This window comes from Lepisosteus platostomus, chromosome 1, assembly GCF_059453375.1.
Source record: "Lepisosteus platostomus isolate fLepPlt1 chromosome 1, fLepPlt1.hap1, whole genome shotgun sequence".
Taxonomy (NCBI): Eukaryota; Metazoa; Chordata; class Actinopteri; order Semionotiformes; family Lepisosteidae; genus Lepisosteus; species Lepisosteus platostomus.
The window spans coordinates 43,807,396-43,824,536 of record NC_142611.1 but is presented as its reverse complement, the minus strand read 5'-3'; the positions used below and the strand labels follow the sequence as shown (position 1 = coordinate 43,824,536).

Sequence of the window (17,141 nt, the reverse complement as noted above, 5' to 3'; positions counted from 1 at the left end):
TGAAAAGTTTATGTTGTGCTTGTCGGTTTCAGATATAAAGTGGTCTTTGTTATCAAAGATAGACTGTCCCCTTTAGATTAAGTCTGAGGCTTATGTTGAAAAAGCAGGAAACCATGACTGACTCCAACTAATCAAGTACAGTATGCATCAAGTATGAATGGTTAGCAGCATTTTGTAGTGGATTGCAGCTGATATGCTGAAAACAATGCTTCTTTTTTTCTTAACAGTACTTTTTCCTCCATAAACCTTGGGTGTGCCCCCAATTAATTTATTTCATCAAGGTCTTTTGAAATGAAATGAAAAGACATTGTGCCTATAGAGCACACTTGGCTACCGAACAAATACTGGCCACTGTCCTGCAAATGCTGACCTGGATATCATCTCAGTCATTTTGGAATTTCTTCCAAAATATGGTTTGGGCTGCTGCCTCTGTGATATCTTATGATATTCTAATGTGCATTAATAGCAGGAGTTACACAGGGTATTTTGTGGCACATATTTCAGCTTGCAGTGATAATCTTTAATATTTTCCATTTTGGTTATGAAAGTTCAGAGTATATTAATGAACAGATATTTTTATTTATTAATTCTTAATGCTCAAGTTAAGCCTTCCTGCAGTTCTCTGAATTAATTTAATTCATTAAAATGTGAAAAATAGGTTGAGGTTTTTTTATGGACAAAGTTGATCATTATAACCCAATAAGAGATGGGAAAATAGTGTGTGGTTACATAACTAGTATTTCATAGGTTTTCTAGCTTTGAGTTCAGGTATCACACCTTTTAAAGCTTTCACTTAAGATACTGTACATTGAGTTAAGATCCCCAAATATTTCACAAGCATGCAAGTTTTTCTGAATGCCTTATCTTGAAGTCTTTGAATTACAAAGACGCTGTTTCCAAACATACAGTAATTTATCACATGATTCGTGCATCATTGTTTCTCGTTGACATTTGACTACAGATTATTTGTTGTGTGCTTTAAGCACAGTGACCACAAACAGAAAAGAGACACTTTCACAGAATGCTGCAAATTCAAGCATTCACGTGTGCAACTGTGTTTTTCCTGTCTTGCAGAACAATCCAATTTGTAAAGTCTGCATACCCAATATAGTGGAAATGACAACTTATTTGATTGAGTCTGTGGATATACTGAAAGTAAAAATAGCAAATGGGGAAATACTGCCAAGCCTAGCTTTATAACAATCAAATTGGTTGATTGAAAACTTCATATGACAAACATTTCCAGTTGTAGCTAAATAAAGTTTAATCAATACACAATTGTTTGAGAAATTGTGCCTATACAATAAAAGTTCTTATCAGGAGATAGGCAAAGTCTTTAACTACAAGGACTTCATGGATGGCAAGAGAAAGACAGTCCAGAAGAACTGTCTGGAACCACTGAATTGCTGGTTATTGCTGAATTTGTGATAATTCCTGTTAGCTATGCAGATCTGTTAACAACCTTTGTTGGTAGCAGATAACCTTAGTAGAACATTAGTAAAGCACAGAAATATCCAGCAGTAATACTGAACTCACAGTGAAGATGTTCCACCAAATGGGGAGTTAATGATCTAGGCGGATATATAATCATCTAATGTCAGGGTGTCAAACGGGGAATTAAGATAAGACACTTTATTAGCCATATACAATTTCTTGCATTTGGAATTTGTCTTCGTTTCTAGTAACTTTTTTTTCTGCATGTACTTAAAAAACGGTACTGGTTTTCTTACTCTTTTTAAATCGATTTGTGTAATTTTCTAAAACATTCTACAGTCAAAATACAAATAAGGGTGCACTACAAAGTTGCCGTGGTAGTATAATTTATGAATATCTGTTTTATCCTCACTGTAATTTTATTAATTATATTAGGATAGGAATGAATATATCGAAACAATTCCAAAGTCTGTAAGGAAAAAAAAATCAGATTCAGCTCCGGCCGTGACAACTTCGGCCTATAAAGGAAATAAGGTAGGGGTGTGATGGACAGTTGTGATTAGCGTTTCCACACACCATTGATGTGGCCACCCTGTAAGACAGACTCGCACAGTTCTGTAAATCTCTGAAGCAGGCTGGCATTTGAAAGCTATTCAACCTGGTCACATAGGAGCTACATACCTAGTATTAACAACTTCTTTCACCTCTAACAGCCTCTGCAATATGAAGATATTTATGCATTACAGTTACTGCTACAGTTACTAAATGTTTTCTTTACTTATGGAGCTGGCTGTGCATACATGTGCTCTATGCATATATTCACAATTTTAACTTTTATGTCGAGGGCAGTTTTGGATGACATTTAAGTAATGTTACACAAAGCTTACAATCCTCTTGTGAAAATCGATAGCTTTGAGTTTTTGACCCACTATACTGAAAACCCTGGAGCCAAAACCTTTCTATTTACATTAGTAATCAGTACAAACAACTATCTACTGTAATCACAAATCTTTCTATTATCTTCTAGTTTCTCTTAAAAAGATAAAGGGAAACTGGTCATAGAGGGAATAGCCTTTATTTAACTGACAGAGCTTTATCTATTAAGCTTGCAAATTGCTTCTCAAGCTTCTTTATTACTTTTTTACATCTGCAGGTAAGGGGAGTAGTAATTGTAAAAAATATCAGTTAAAATGCTGGTAAACATTTTTTGAAAATCAGATTACAAAGGTTCCTATTATTGTTCATACCTTGTGCTACACCATGCAGAAATACAAATCAAGGACATTTATTGTCTGTGGTTTATATATAGTAAAAGTATAAAAGTTTTGCAGCACAAGAACAACATCTTTAAAAATCTGAATAATTTCAAGGATATAAACAGTGCTATATAAAAGGCTTTTGTATTGTTTTACTCTTCATTCAGTTTGCTTTCATTATGCAAAAAGGCAATTCTAGCCATTTTGTTTAAAGATAACTTAATCCTATTAGAGCTGACACGATACATCGCCTTCTAGGATTATGGAGGTACAGTCTACATAGCAGATAAAAACAGATGTTTTTTATGAAGAGGAACACCTTTTGAATCATTGACTGGTAAATACTGTTTGATGAATTAGCGACAACAATATTTCGAATTCTTTTTTGTTGTTTACGATCAATGCGAGTTGTAGATTGCTCAACCAAAAGCTTGATTTCTTCTCAAACTAAAACTGTACAAGTCAAATATTGTTATGAAAGTTTAAAGCAGTAGTGGAGACTGAATAAACTGGAGCTCGTAACATGATTCTGTCCATGAAATGCAAAAGGTGAGAGAGCCCCGGTCTTCAATGTTTCTAACAGCACGTGCAGAACATCAGGATCACTAGAGGGCAGCAGCAACATTTTCATCGTGATCTGTGTTTGCATTTATTCTGCCAGGGAAGATGGTGAAAAATTAAAGTGTGGCAGATCTATGGGTCTAAAGCTCAACATTCAACACTTCCAGGATGTCTGGGATATCTGGGTATACATTTTTTGCTGCTTCCTGAGGTGCACCATGGAAGAAATATTGTATTAGCTAACATGTCATGTAAAAAATAGAGCTAATCAAAGGGTAGGGTTAATTTCATTTTCTTCCAGTTCCCTTTCAGATAATGCCTGGCATTTTATTTTCAAAATGTATAGCATAAATGTAGAATCTTATATTTAACTTCATGTAGTGTTAAGGAGGGCTTTGTGGTAAAAACAAATCTTAATATTAAAAAAAACAAACATGACAGTTCTATAGAGAACAGTTCATACTGCTTCCCAGTGCTTCCTAACAACCTAAAAGTGGTTTGTTCCTTAAACCTTATTTAGCTATTTCTTAAAATCCTATCAAAGCTGAAAAATGTGACCAGGCAAATCATTCTCTTCTGTACACTGTACTCCACTGTGCTATTTACCTCATATGCTGTACTCTTTACTGCCATCTTGCCCTGGCAGATTCTGTTCTGTTTGCAGTGTTTCAGTAAAACTAATGTTTTTGAATTTGAAATGTTTTCAATTTAGCATGTCTAGATAAACTTACCATACATTATTAAATATTTAGATTTAGTATGTAGATACTGTACATATGTGTCCTGTCGAACCAGTTACAATTAAAGTGAAATGTGTGGAGCTTCAATGCAGCCTGAAACATGAGCAAAACATACAAGAACAAGGTCATCAAGGCTTTTTAATATTCCAGGCAAACAGTCATACAAACTGTTAATGTACTGTAAGTCACATTGTAAATGTTATTATAAAACAAGTTGGAAGACATACCTAGACTTAGGGAACATTGTAAAACAATTCCTGTGAGGGATTATTATTTATGTATATGTTTAGTCTACCAGTTTTCACTGAAGTGGGCATCCAATCTGCCATTAGTTGTTTAGAACAAAGGTCATACACTTCCATTTTTAGTTGGTTGAGTCTTCATGAATTAAAACCTTACAAAATTCAGATTTTGCAATTTTGAAGTTAAAATACTGCAGATCCTCTTTTCTGGATGTGTTTCTTTCTGCTACTGTACATCCTCTGTGCTTGCACTGGGTCCCAACATATTGTTGTGTACTCCATGACAAATAACACATATACATATCTTGTCCACGTTTAGTGACAGACAAGGGGAGACACTGGGTATAAATAGCCATCAGTTATGAAGTGAAGACCTTGTTGTTATGGTAGAGGATTAAACTTGAGTAGACAGTGAAATAATCTTGTCTGCCAGTTATAGGGCTTTGAGCTAATGATTTCACTGTTGGTCATCACAGGATCAAAGACTCTTTCCATGGTATGTTTGTCTGTCATAGTACAACAGTTGTGTCATTGTAAATTAAGAGGGTTTCAAACCATGAGTAATATAATAACTAGTAAGAATTATACAAGGCTAGACCTGCTAGTTATCATGTTTTCTCAAAGAGTCAAAATGAAACTAAACTCCTGTTGTACGATACCTTTGAAAAATGTTTTCTGTACAGTATAAATGTGCTGCATAAACAGGGGCAGAACTTAACAGTGTTCAAGGTTCTGTGGAAGTGACGATGTCACACTTAGTTGAACAGTAATTAAATAATAAATGGGGGAGTTGAAAAGAACATTTTGTGTTATTTGGGAGAGCTTTTTATGTTGAAAAGCAAGACTTTTATTTTAGTCTTTCAAACTGCTTCCCTCAACTTCTACATCAAGGTAATGCTACAGAGTGAAAAGTGTTTTTAAAATGTAAGATTGTACTGTGAAAAAATCTGTAATCCTTTCAATGCAAGGACCCCATCAGGCACAGCATTAGAGCTTCTTCCATACCTTTTATCTGTGTGTAAAGAAGATTGGCTGAATATCTTTGAAGTTAATACCATTTGTTTCAAGCAGCTTTGGTGCTGGTCAAAAGCATGTGGTAATAGTAATATCAAGTGACATTTAATAAATTGATTTTCTTGTTGACAATTGGTTGATTTTCCACGAAATTACATCTAACTAAATCTCTTGTCATGTAAACTACTATTTAAATCTAAAGCTTTCTAGAGTATGTGCAGGTTAATGAAATAAGACTGTGTTGTACACAGATGGGGTTAGGCAATCATTTTGTAAGAGAAAGCCAGCAGATGGCATTGTATGCTCGTGACTTGATTTAAAAGACGGTTCTACAGAGATTTACTTCATTAGGTCCTTTTTTTTCCCATGATGTCATTTTGTAAATGCTGTTGTACAGTAATTGCATGTCAAATCTACTCAGTCCTGATTCACAGCCATCTGTCTGAATCCATCTCCATCCAAGAGCTATGAAGTGGATAGCAAATAATAAGAAAAATCCACACCTAAATATATTTGAAAAATCTTGTGTCACACTGTGTAAATTTCACATGGCAACACCCATTTCGCAGCCTCAACAGCCCATTCTGCGTTATGTTACAATTAGTATTTTCATTTTGCTATTTCATTGTGCTATTTAAAAAAAAAAAAAGCATTGATAATAAAATGTTTGTTAAGAGAAAGCCAAAGAACAACCTAGATACTTATTTAAATGTATGAATGGATTTAAGGATATTTTAGGTCAGTAATACTTTAGTTTTACACTATTATGGATCAGGTTGAATTGTGACTTAATTTAATGCCACCTCAACTAGTGGTAGGAGGTACAAATGCAGTAATAGTAGTGTATTACTAGTGAAGTGTGTTCAACTCATTTTCCTGTAAACAGGATAAAAGAAGTATCAATATATATGAAGAATTTGCTTAACCTTCACTTCATTTTGTAATTAGCCCCTCCAACATAGCAGGAATTGGTAAAATATCTGACTCATAACATCTCATACAGCCATTCACCAATATAAGGTTTCTCATAGGTGTAAAGCCTTGGAACTGCTGTATTTTATTTTCAGATTACATGATAAACGATCCAATTACCCATCTAAATGTCATGTGAGGGTTTCTGAGATTTTGGAACAATCAGAACCCTGAACAGGCTGCCTTTGTGATTGATTTTTTTCAACCATTTATGTTAAGAGTTTTCCACTACTCTTCAAAATGGAAGAACTGTGAACCTTCTTGATCATAATTTGCTGATGCTATTTTCCTCCTTCTTGGGACTCGTGGCACTCAGGATTTCTATATTGCAGCCTTCGTGATCTCAGACCACTCTTTAGTTCATCCATCCAGACAGTTTTAAGTGTGTGCAGTACATGTGATGCTTTGAAAAAAAAACATAAAAATTTGCCTTTCACTATAAAAAAGATTTTTCAATAGCAAGAAAATCAGGAGCTGCCAAGTGGGCTCCAGCTGAGATTCCAGGTTATCAGGTTCTATTTCAGGCTCGTCATCTTGCACATAGAGCTGTAATTACTGCTGATAAACCATCTTGTCTTCTTGATTAAACCAGTGAATTAATCTTCAATCTCATCTTTTCTTCTTGCCATTCTTTAAACGGTTCTCAGGATTGCCTTTCTCTTACTGTGTGGGTGATGCAGCTGCCACAGCACTCCGGCATGTTTTGTATAGGTAATTAACAGGGTCTGAATCTTTTTCTTTTTCAGGCAGAGTGAAGGGAGAAAGGGAGAGTTTGCAGACTCCAGGGAACTGCCACAAGGGATCGCCTGCTGTGGGTCCATCGGCAGACCAAGGACCTGTGGCGTCTCCTCTGCCAGTGAACAGAATTATTGACGTGGATGGCGTGAGGCTCGAGGACGCCTCGCCAACAACCGGCGAGGACAAGGAGCTGAACCTCAGCTTCGAGGGATATGTTTCTGAACTGAGGTCCTGTCAGGGCAGAATGAGGACTGGTGTGTACAAAACATCTGACCTTCCTTCTCTGATAACTGTGAAGACTGATAAGAACAAAGCTGCTGAAAACCAGTACAAGGCCACCTTTGTCTAAATACCATACTTGGGAAACAAATGCTTGTTTATGGCTGCTTAGTTTACGTCTGGTGGTCATCTACTGCAGTAGATGCTGGGCTTCCCAGTATCTAAGGCATGAACATCAGAAATAATTAATATGTGTAAATAGCTTGATGATTAGTATTAAATAATTCTGATTATACTGGATGTCAAACATTTTTTATGTAACATTGACTATATTTAGGAAACTTCTTTGTTTTATTTTTGTTTTTTGTTATCACTTGCATTAGTAAAGGGCAAGGTGTAGTATTTTAGTCAATGTTAAAATATATGAATGAATGTACTATATGGGGCAAGTAGGGAAAATGTATTTGTGAAATTAATCTATGATATGCATCTTTCAAAGATGCATTAATCCATTTGGCATTTACCATAATAAAACATTAATGTAATATTTAAACCTTTAGATAAGAGATTTTTTTAATTTTCAATTAATCTTAAAATACAGTACAAGTAGTAGGAAGCAGGTGTACCCATATTTTAGCTGAGTGCGTTATACACAAGAAGAGATGTTTACAAGGCTGTCTTTAGACCGGGTCTTTAGAATGCAGTGCAGCACAACTAGTTTTTCAGCACAGGGCTCGTGTTTAAACCTGTATTTTTAATGAGTGATATTTCAAGCCCAACAACAGCAATACATTGTCAAACAGTATTACAAAGATTAAACTCTCTTTGAGCTTTGTGCTAAACAGAACAAGGATAAGCATTAAGATATATCAGCTGACAGTACCCAAACAATACCTTGTTCAGTCTATATATATTGCAATATTTTAGACATATCTAGCTAATTATATATTCCATTACATCGCATTCCATATTTTTGCATTAACTGTCATAGGACCATAAGTCACACTGATGGAGTTTCAGATTACAACTTTATCAGCAAGCTAGCAAGTGACTGTTTAGAAAAGAAACTTTCAATATCTCAATGCATTACCCTAAGCATATTTTAGGATTAAACAGTGTTGGAGGACATTAGAATGGAATAGTTGTGATGTAAAACCTGTTATTTTGAACTGCACAGCAATCAACAAACTCTTAGGCTTTCCATTACACATTTTCCAAATGCCAACTGCAGGTGATAGCAGTATCAGTTTTATTTTGAATCAAAGCTATTGTCTAGTGGTCTTTACAAGTGTTATATAAATACCACGTATATCTGCTATTCCCTTAAAATGTGCTGTCTGTACCTTTTGAGCAACATGTTCAAAAGAATAGTGTAGGAACTACTGTAACTATTGCTTTTCTAAGAGTTTGCTGATGAAATGTAATAAATGCACTAATATTGTAAAACTAAATTAATTTTTTTCTTGAAAAATTGAAAACATATTGTACACAGTAAAGTGCTATTAGTCCCCGGTTTACTGTTGTTAAATATTGCTGTCTGAGGAACATTTTCAAAGTATGTGGATGTAGAATACGGTGTACATCACTGTCTGCTTGTAGAGAGATATCAGGATCCTCTGTTCAATTTCACAGAATTAGCAAGTGTTTGTTGATGAACAAGCAACATTAACTCAAGATGTAGCACTTACCTGTACACCTATCAGTACTAAGCAAATAAGCTTTTAAGATGCAAAGATTTCTGTGCATTGTTAAAAATCATTACAATAACTGTATATTTCATTTTACATATGCTGCAAAATATAAAGTATGCATAGGTATCAATTAGAACATATAAATAATGCTGAACAATTGCATTATTGTTTTCAGTTGTTATTAAAAAATTGCTTTACGAAATCGTTAAGATGATATCATTGTGCAATGTTGAAATATCTGGGGTATGGTTTTAGAGGTTTGTATTAGAGAACCCCTGTGAGCAAAAGCATGGCAAAGACATGCACTGAAAATAAGAGCTGAGCATTAATGGTGGTAATCTCTTCTTTCACTGATTCTGCACCAAACATGTGCTAGCTGTTCTGCCAGGTGCCAACTCATTAAACAACTTGCGCACATTCTAAAAAGCACAAAACAAATCAGAGAAATAGTGTTTTACGGGAAAACAGATGCTAATGCTTATATATAATACTGTAGTCTTTCTTTAATTTTCAGACATTTATCATATCTGTCAAGAGATTTAAAACACAGAATGGGATATTGGCTTATACTGAACTTGTTTATTATTCTTGAACACCTAAAAAGAGGGTTGATCCTGGGAAATCTGGAACGACTTACCCTCAGGGAGACTGCACTGGCTTTATCCAAATCTGTACATACTGTAAATACCTTCAATACATAAAATAAAATGGGTAAAAGGTAAATGAATATGGCCCTTATAAGAAATAAAATACAACAATAGTATTCTGAAAAAAAGATTAATGCACAAATTAGTGTATGGATAATTATGACTGTCCTTTGAACTTGGCCTAGTTTGGATGTTATCAATCCAGAAATCTTGTGAAAATCTTGTCACCATTTTATGGAAAAAAAACACAGTCTTAGTCACTCCTGAATGAGTTAGAGAGTAAAGTTTCAGAGTGTAGGTTCAGCCCTGGAGGCCAAACATTGCCATTTCCATTCTGTGCTATGTGTTCTGAGAGCTGTGGTCAGGACTCCCAAGCTGTCGAGTACAACCAGCTACAGTAAGTGGTAGAGGTTGTGGGTGGTCTGGGCAGTCACCCTTGTGACTCCTGGGGCCTGCTGGCAACTTAGAGCTTGCAGTGACATTAGTGAACCTCTCTAGTGCTTAGTAGAGTTATAGAAGTAAACCTGATTTGTCTTAATTAGATAGAAATAGAAAACATCCCATGCAACATCTCTAGAAAACCATTTTACTCCCTTCACAGCTTCCAATGCATTTAGGAGGATACACCATTATTTCATTGCGATAGTTTACATTACTGCTCTAAACACACAAAACATGAAATGGAGATCAAGCTTTTTTATTTTATGGGAGAAATAGAAATTGTACACTTTTCACATCAATTCAGAAACTTTTACAGTGTATAAACTACATTTGCAGTTCAAATCTTAGATGTTCTGTATTTAATATCAAAATGCCATACAGTATTACCAGTTGTTACTGTCTGTGCTGTTTTTGGCTTTAGGCTTTCTCTGTATCATGGAGTTCCTCTGCATTTTTGTGTATGATACTGTACTGCACATAATACCACTAATAAAAACAGATGCTAGGATAAGAAGTCAAATGATACATTTAATGTTCTATATTAAACTAATTCAATGTAAGAAAACAAAGTGTTTTTTATCATTTTGTTTTGATTTAGAACAGGCTTTAAAATCATCAGTGGTTCTCCTCTCAGCTGAGACTGAAAGTGAAAAAAAGAACAGGTTACAAGCAAGAGGAACGCATTCAGCCCATCTAGTTTGTTGTATCTAAGTGATCAGTGGATATAATATAATAATAATTACTTACACTTATATAGCACTTTTCTGGACTCTCTAGTCAAAATGCTTTACAGGTAATAGGGGCTCCCCTCAACCACCACCAATGTGCAGCCCCACCTGGATGATGAGATGGCAGCCATAATGCGCCAGAACGCTCACCACACACCAGCTATCAGTGGGGAGGAGAGCAGAGTAATGAAGCCAATTCATAGATGGGGATTATTAGGAGGCCATGATTGGTAAGGGCCAGGGGGAAATTTGTTTTGGTATTTTGAATAGTTGAATAAATTCCCCTTGTAGTCTTCCCTGTTCAAGACAAAACAAAGCCAGTTCTTAGCATCTCAGTACAGGAACATGGAGACCAACTGTACACAATATTTTAGTTGGGGCCTTTAAGCTATGCACAATTTTAACAAAAGATCACATAATTTAAATAAACACTTCTGTTTTCTATTGCTTCCCCAACATTGTTTAGAGCAGGAAAATAAAATCAATACCTGCGTCTTTTTCATAAGTAGCTTCTAATGAAAGGCTAGCTCCATGTTTTCAATATTATAATTATCGTTAATGTAATGTTTTGCATATTTTTGCATATATTTTGAGACACCTTGATCCACTGGTTGGATCAGTGACAAACTACATGGTGGTAAGAACTCAAAACTGAATTATGGGACATATGTTAGATTTTGCTCCTCATAGATAGATAAGCCCTTACCCACCTTGCAATTTGAGCAAACTGTTTTTGGTGCCTAGAGAAACAATATAATGTAAATGAGTTCAGGGAATTTATTTACATTAAGTTCCTCAATTCATCAACAATATAAGTGCAAAACACAAATATTATGGGACCCCCTGTACTCTAATCTGCTTAGTGGTTATCTAACCTTACTATCTTGTTGAAAAAATTCTCCAAGCTCCTATTATCAGGTTTATCCATATAGGTGTCTTAAGAAAAACAAAACATAATGTGTTTTGCTGAAATGTTTTTTTTTCCCATCTTGAATCTTATTTTATGTAATTTTACAATTACAAACAGTAAGTCATTTGACCAAAATGGTGGAAGAGGTGAATTTGTTTAAAAATAAGAAAAAATAACAAAAGCTTGCTTCTAAATATAACCATATATTTCTAAAGTATTACTATAAAATGAAAACTGATGTGTTCTTGCAAAAAAGTACATCATACACTCTTATTAGAAAAATATACACTCATCATCATCATCATCATCATCATCATCATAATATAATTGCTTAGACTTATATAGCGCTTTTCTGGACACTCCACTCAAAGCGCTTTACAGGTAATGGGGCCTCCCCTCCATCACCACCAATGTGCAGCATCCACCTGGATGCTTATTGTTCTGGAATACCTGAAAGTAATTAGGTGAACATCTGTATGTTTCTCCTTCTTCATCACCTATATTAGATTGAAAAATCCCAAAGTGTTCAAAGTTTATTATTTAAGAGTAGTCCTCTTTTTCAGACCATAAATATAAATAATTTTGTGAATTTATTTCTGAATTATGTGAGAATCAGCGCAGATTAGAAACGACAGAGTTTTACGGTAAAAAAAAAAGGTATGTGTTTTTCCTTGCAGTGTTTTACATACTTAAGTAGAACAAACAAATTTAAAGATCTTGGATTACAAAGGGTTTCTCACTGTTCAACATTCCGTCTTTTTTCACGACTAGATATGCAGATAGAATAGCAATCATTGCGTAATAAAACTGAGCCAAAAAAAGTTAAATTTATATTAAACTTATAATGTTTGACTGTCTGTTAAACAGTGTTTTAACTCAAAATACTGATACTAAATGGCAGACGCCTAAACAGTAGAAAATAATCTCCTTCTGGTGCCTCACCATACTGCTGTTTGTAGGTTATCATTAACTAGTCCCGACCAAGTCATTTCTTCAGCCATTAAGATTTCTTTCCCCACCACTTGATCCTTTGGAACTGCAGGCCATGTGCTGAATTCTGTTTTATTTTTTTAACAGATTTTCGTTCGGCAAGCCAAAAATAATTCCAACCACTTCTGGAAATATTTAAAGTTAGATCCAAGTTTTGCTACAACAGCGATAACCTGCGCTTCACGCAAACATACGTTACACATTAAATTTAGTGGAATAAGAAAAAAACGACAACAATACAAGAATATGCTCTTTCTACTACTTCTCATCCTTCCTCCCAGTGTGTTCAGCATTAGGACGGTAAGTTCTTGTTCATCGTCACAGATTTAAACCACAGGCAGCTGTTGTTTTTATCATGCAGCAAAAATAAAAGTGCCTAGTACATTTTTTCCGAATTTACGTTTTACAGTTCAACTGAAAAGTAAAATGCTAGCGGGCCACCTCTGTTAAGAGTTGACCCTGGTTATCATCCGAGAGTAAACAGGTTTACGAGACTGAAGAATGTTGATGATTAGTAGTAGGATTGCATACGAAGAATTTCCAGCGACGAACACCTTTATTTGTGAGCATGTCAAAATGTCCCCTGAATATATGTTAAATGAGAGATACAATGTTGATTAAGGGAAAATGGCTATTACAGATTCTTTTCTGTTGTTGCTGCAGTTCGGAGGTATCGGTATTACTGATCTGTCAGTGTCTTTCAGCGCGCTGTCCCTCCTGGTCATGACATCGTGATTTCTAGGAATGTGCACAGCCAAAGGCAGAGGTATCAAAGAGGTAAGGAGTTGATTATGCATACATTTACCTGCATAATCACCAGTAGGAAAGTTTTAAAAAGTGTAATAAATGAGTTACAGCATATTGTCATTATATAGTCTTTATATCACGTTAGATTCTGTTGAGACTTCTGTCACACTACTGTACGTTACTGTATATGCAAAATACACATAAAAAGATGATTAAGCATTATTTAAGTAGAACTGTAAGGTGTTTTTTTAGTACTTAAATTCATTAATGACAAGAAACTTTGGCAGTGCAGGCAGTCTTATTTATCAAGTATTGCTATTGAAACATTTAATAATAGCAATATGACAGTGTTTATGATTTTGGAGTCTTGCTGTGTAATTTTCATTATTGTTATGCAATCAGTATCCAAAGCATTGTTTGTTGGCCAGTATTTTTCTGTACAGTATGATCTCATTTCTCTTTCAGAAACTATTGCAAAAGAGTTCTTGCTTAAATACAATTGCACAACAAATTCTGCCTTGTAAATGTGGTTTAAAAGTCATGGAGAGGTGAGCAGTATATGAAAACTGACTCCCTCAAACAAAAGAATTTAATAGGAACAAGTTAAAAGTAGCAGGCCTAAGTGCAGGATAAGACATATCTCTGTTTTCAATTAAGTTTTTAATTTAAAACAACATACTGACCTGGAAACTGTGTGTGTGACCTGTGAGGTACATATACCTCCTCTTTAATTGTGTGATTTTTAGAAAATACATCATTGCTGCTTATACAGGCACTGTACTGATTATTTGTCTGAAGCATCAGTTCTTGAGAAATGATGACATAATGTTTGTTGTTAACTCACATTTTCACATGGCTTTAATAACCATTGATATTACTGTCAGCATAGAAACAGTTAACCTTGCTTTGAAAAACCTACTGTTTGAAGCTGTACACTTACAGTATACAGTGTACTTAGTGTTCTTTATCACTTCATAAAATCAGTTATTTCCACATTCTCTTGTATTTTGTGATGTTATAATGTTATTGCACAGTAAACCTGTGGAAATTAATAATTGCCGGATGATTTTCATTCCGAAATGAGCTAATTTTACAGTGGGCTAATTTTATCAAGTAGATGTGTACTGTATTCTGAAGTTTCAAACTTAAGAAACCAAACTTACTTTACAAAAAAAAAATACTGTAATTAAAAAAGCAGTTATAATTGCTCTGTCTTCATGACTAGAACCAGGATTGTTTTGAAAAATGTACTTTAATGGTTGTCTCTGTTTATTGCAGAGATTAAACCAATGTATTTTGGAAAGAGACCCAGATTTCAGACAAAGTAATAAGCAAAAACCATTACACTACTTTATTTTCACTAATTAGGAAATTGATAATCCAATTACTAGATATATAAATGAACAGATTCATTAAAAGAGTAGTTTAGCTGGCTGCCACCGTTTATGAAATATTAAAATCCTTTAAATTTTCTTAATTTAAGAAAGCTGCTCTTTATAAGAAATGTTTCTATGTTGTAACCTTTTTGGATTAGGAAAAATGAAAAAATACTTAAGTTAACGTTCAGAACACCTAACAAGCAGTGCAGTGTGCAGTCAGCAGAAGAGATCTTTGGTAGGTGTGTTCATTTTTTCCCCAAAACAGCAGGCCTCAATTATAACTTGAAACCCCATAATGAATGACCGTTTTTGTCCCTAATTACCAGGTATGTTCTATACTTCACCAGTAATTGCTGATATGTTAATCATTATTTATATTGTTTTAATTTGTGTCATTAAATGGACTGCATAAACAGACACAAGTATCATATTCACCAATATAACACGCAAAACCCAAAATAGACCAAAGGCAGCAGAACTGCAAATAAATAGCAAAATTAACAACATAAATATGACTAGCTTAATAGTTTGTAGCATTTTGAATTAATCTAACCAAAATTAATCTAAATATAAGATAATATCACTTTATTAGCCATATACAATTTCTTGCATTAGGAATTTGTCTTTTTGCATACTCCAACTTGCTCTCCATGACACACACAGCAGGGGAGAGAGAAGCTTGGGGTCACAGCGCAGGGTCAGGTATTTAAACAGTGCCCCTTGAGCGGCTGGGGTTAAGGGCCTTTCTCAGGGGCCCAGCGGAGTAGGATTCCTCTGCCGACCGTGGGATTTGAACCGAAAACCTAGATCCTTAGGAACAGTGCCACCCCATCTGATTAAAAATATTCAGTTGATCCACAAACATGATGTATTACAGTCATTGTTAAAGCATTTTGCTTCCATTCATGAACATGATACATGCAAACCTTTGCACTTTAAAATATATGTTATGACTAATTGTTTCTATTAATATGTTTTAGTTTATTTCAGTGTAACCCTTTAGATTTCATTTTAGATCTTGAGTACGAGCTTTTAATCAAGACTATCAGAGAAACCTGTTTATGCATGTTCTCAAACAAGCTTACAGAGCCTTTGTATCTGACTGTTCTAAAATGAAAATCATTCATTTCTTCTAGTGCTCACTGAAGATGGTAAAGAATGCAAATTTCCATTTCGTCATGGAGGGAGTCTTTACCACAGCTGCCTGTCTAATAAAAACACTGAAAAGCTATGGTAAGATGTGGGGGATCAGTGCTATGATATAGCTAACCATGTATTAGGGTTTTTTCATTTAGTAGAGTTAATTCTCTATACTGGTTACATCTTGTTTTATGTCTCTGTTATAAATGCAGCACTAGTGTACTGTAATGAAGTTCATTAGAGTGCAGAAGTAAGAGATAAGGAAGTGACTTAAGTGCATTCACTTCCACCCACTCAACCAACTCACTCTCCTGCTCCACCTATTTGTGTGATGTGCTTCTAATTTCTTTTGCTATCCTTTTCTGCGTGTACTGAGACTGTGATCACGTAGGAGACCATGGTAGGTTTTTTTTTTTTGGGGGGGGGGTTATTTAACGTTTCTTTTATTTTGCAGTACAACAACTCACAGGCATTATTCTCAGTCAGCACACAACCAACAACGAACGCTTTCCCGACAGAAACTGTATAACTAAAACATCACAAACGATGCACTTCCACATAAACACGTTAACTTGTTGTTAACCAAGCAGGCCGGGTGAAATAGATCTGTGAAATGAAGCTGTCCAAGTGGGCGTCCTGGATTTCATCTCCTATTGGACACCTCACGAACTGGCAAATGTTTTTGGCAAATATTGAGATTTTTTTTACTGCCTTTGTTTTTGCTGTGTCACCTGCAACACAGCTGATGGCCCTGAATACGCTGGGCAGATCTAAAAGTGCATGGAAACAGCTTTTACCTTTGCTGGCAGTTTGGACTGTACACAGTTGTGGAGAGGTGGGGTGAGACCATCTAACTTAAATGCCTGCCACCGGGGGACTGACTGGTCATCTTTAATTCGGACTGAATTGTCCCCCATTTAGGGGTGGAGGGAAACACCCTCACCAGAGGAAAGCCCACATTTACAATGCCCTGACTTCACTTCTGAGAACAGGGCACAACCCCCTGTCCCAACAACTGCTGCAACTGGTGACACCCATGGGGCTTCCAGAGAGGAGGAGTAATGCCCCAGTAATCTGCCCTTCTGCCGAGGCCCTGTCTGTTCGTCTGCCATTTCCTGGTCCCAGGCCACTCTCAGCTTGATCACCTCCAGAATATTCATATTTTCCTCCGGGCTGAGGGAATTGAAGGAACAATGTCGCTACTGTATCCACCCTATCAATGGGACTAGCTCCTTTCTCATGAACACCAGAGGTGGAGGTTTTGGGTGTACGCCTCATGAGGCTTTAGCCAA

General features: G+C 35.6%; 2 protein-coding genes across 3 annotated transcripts in view; both read left to right on the top strand.

Moving 5' to 3' along the window:
• Positions 1–9,069, top strand: part of rgs12b (regulator of G protein signaling 12b) — a 97,407-nt gene extending 88,338 nt beyond the window's left edge. For both annotated transcript variants that reach the window (XM_088629644.1, XM_088629636.1), the window contains exon 18: positions 6,966–9,069. In XM_088629644.1, coding sequence (XP_088485770.1) covers positions 6,966–7,306 — 341 coding nt within the window. In that variant the 3' untranslated portion in view covers positions 7,307–9,069. The remainder of the gene's footprint in view (positions 1–6,965) is intronic.
• Positions 9,070–12,541: 3,472 nt separating this feature from the next.
• hgfac (HGF activator) overlaps positions 12,542–17,141 on the top strand; it is a 31,693-nt gene continuing 27,093 nt past the window's right edge. Inside the window, exons 1-3 of the mRNA XM_088629657.1 lie at positions 12,542–12,883; positions 13,288–13,360; positions 15,846–15,942. Coding sequence (XP_088485783.1) covers positions 12,830–12,883; positions 13,288–13,360; positions 15,846–15,942 — 224 coding nt within the window. The 5' untranslated portion in view covers positions 12,542–12,829. The remainder of the gene's footprint in view (positions 12,884–13,287; positions 13,361–15,845; positions 15,943–17,141) is intronic.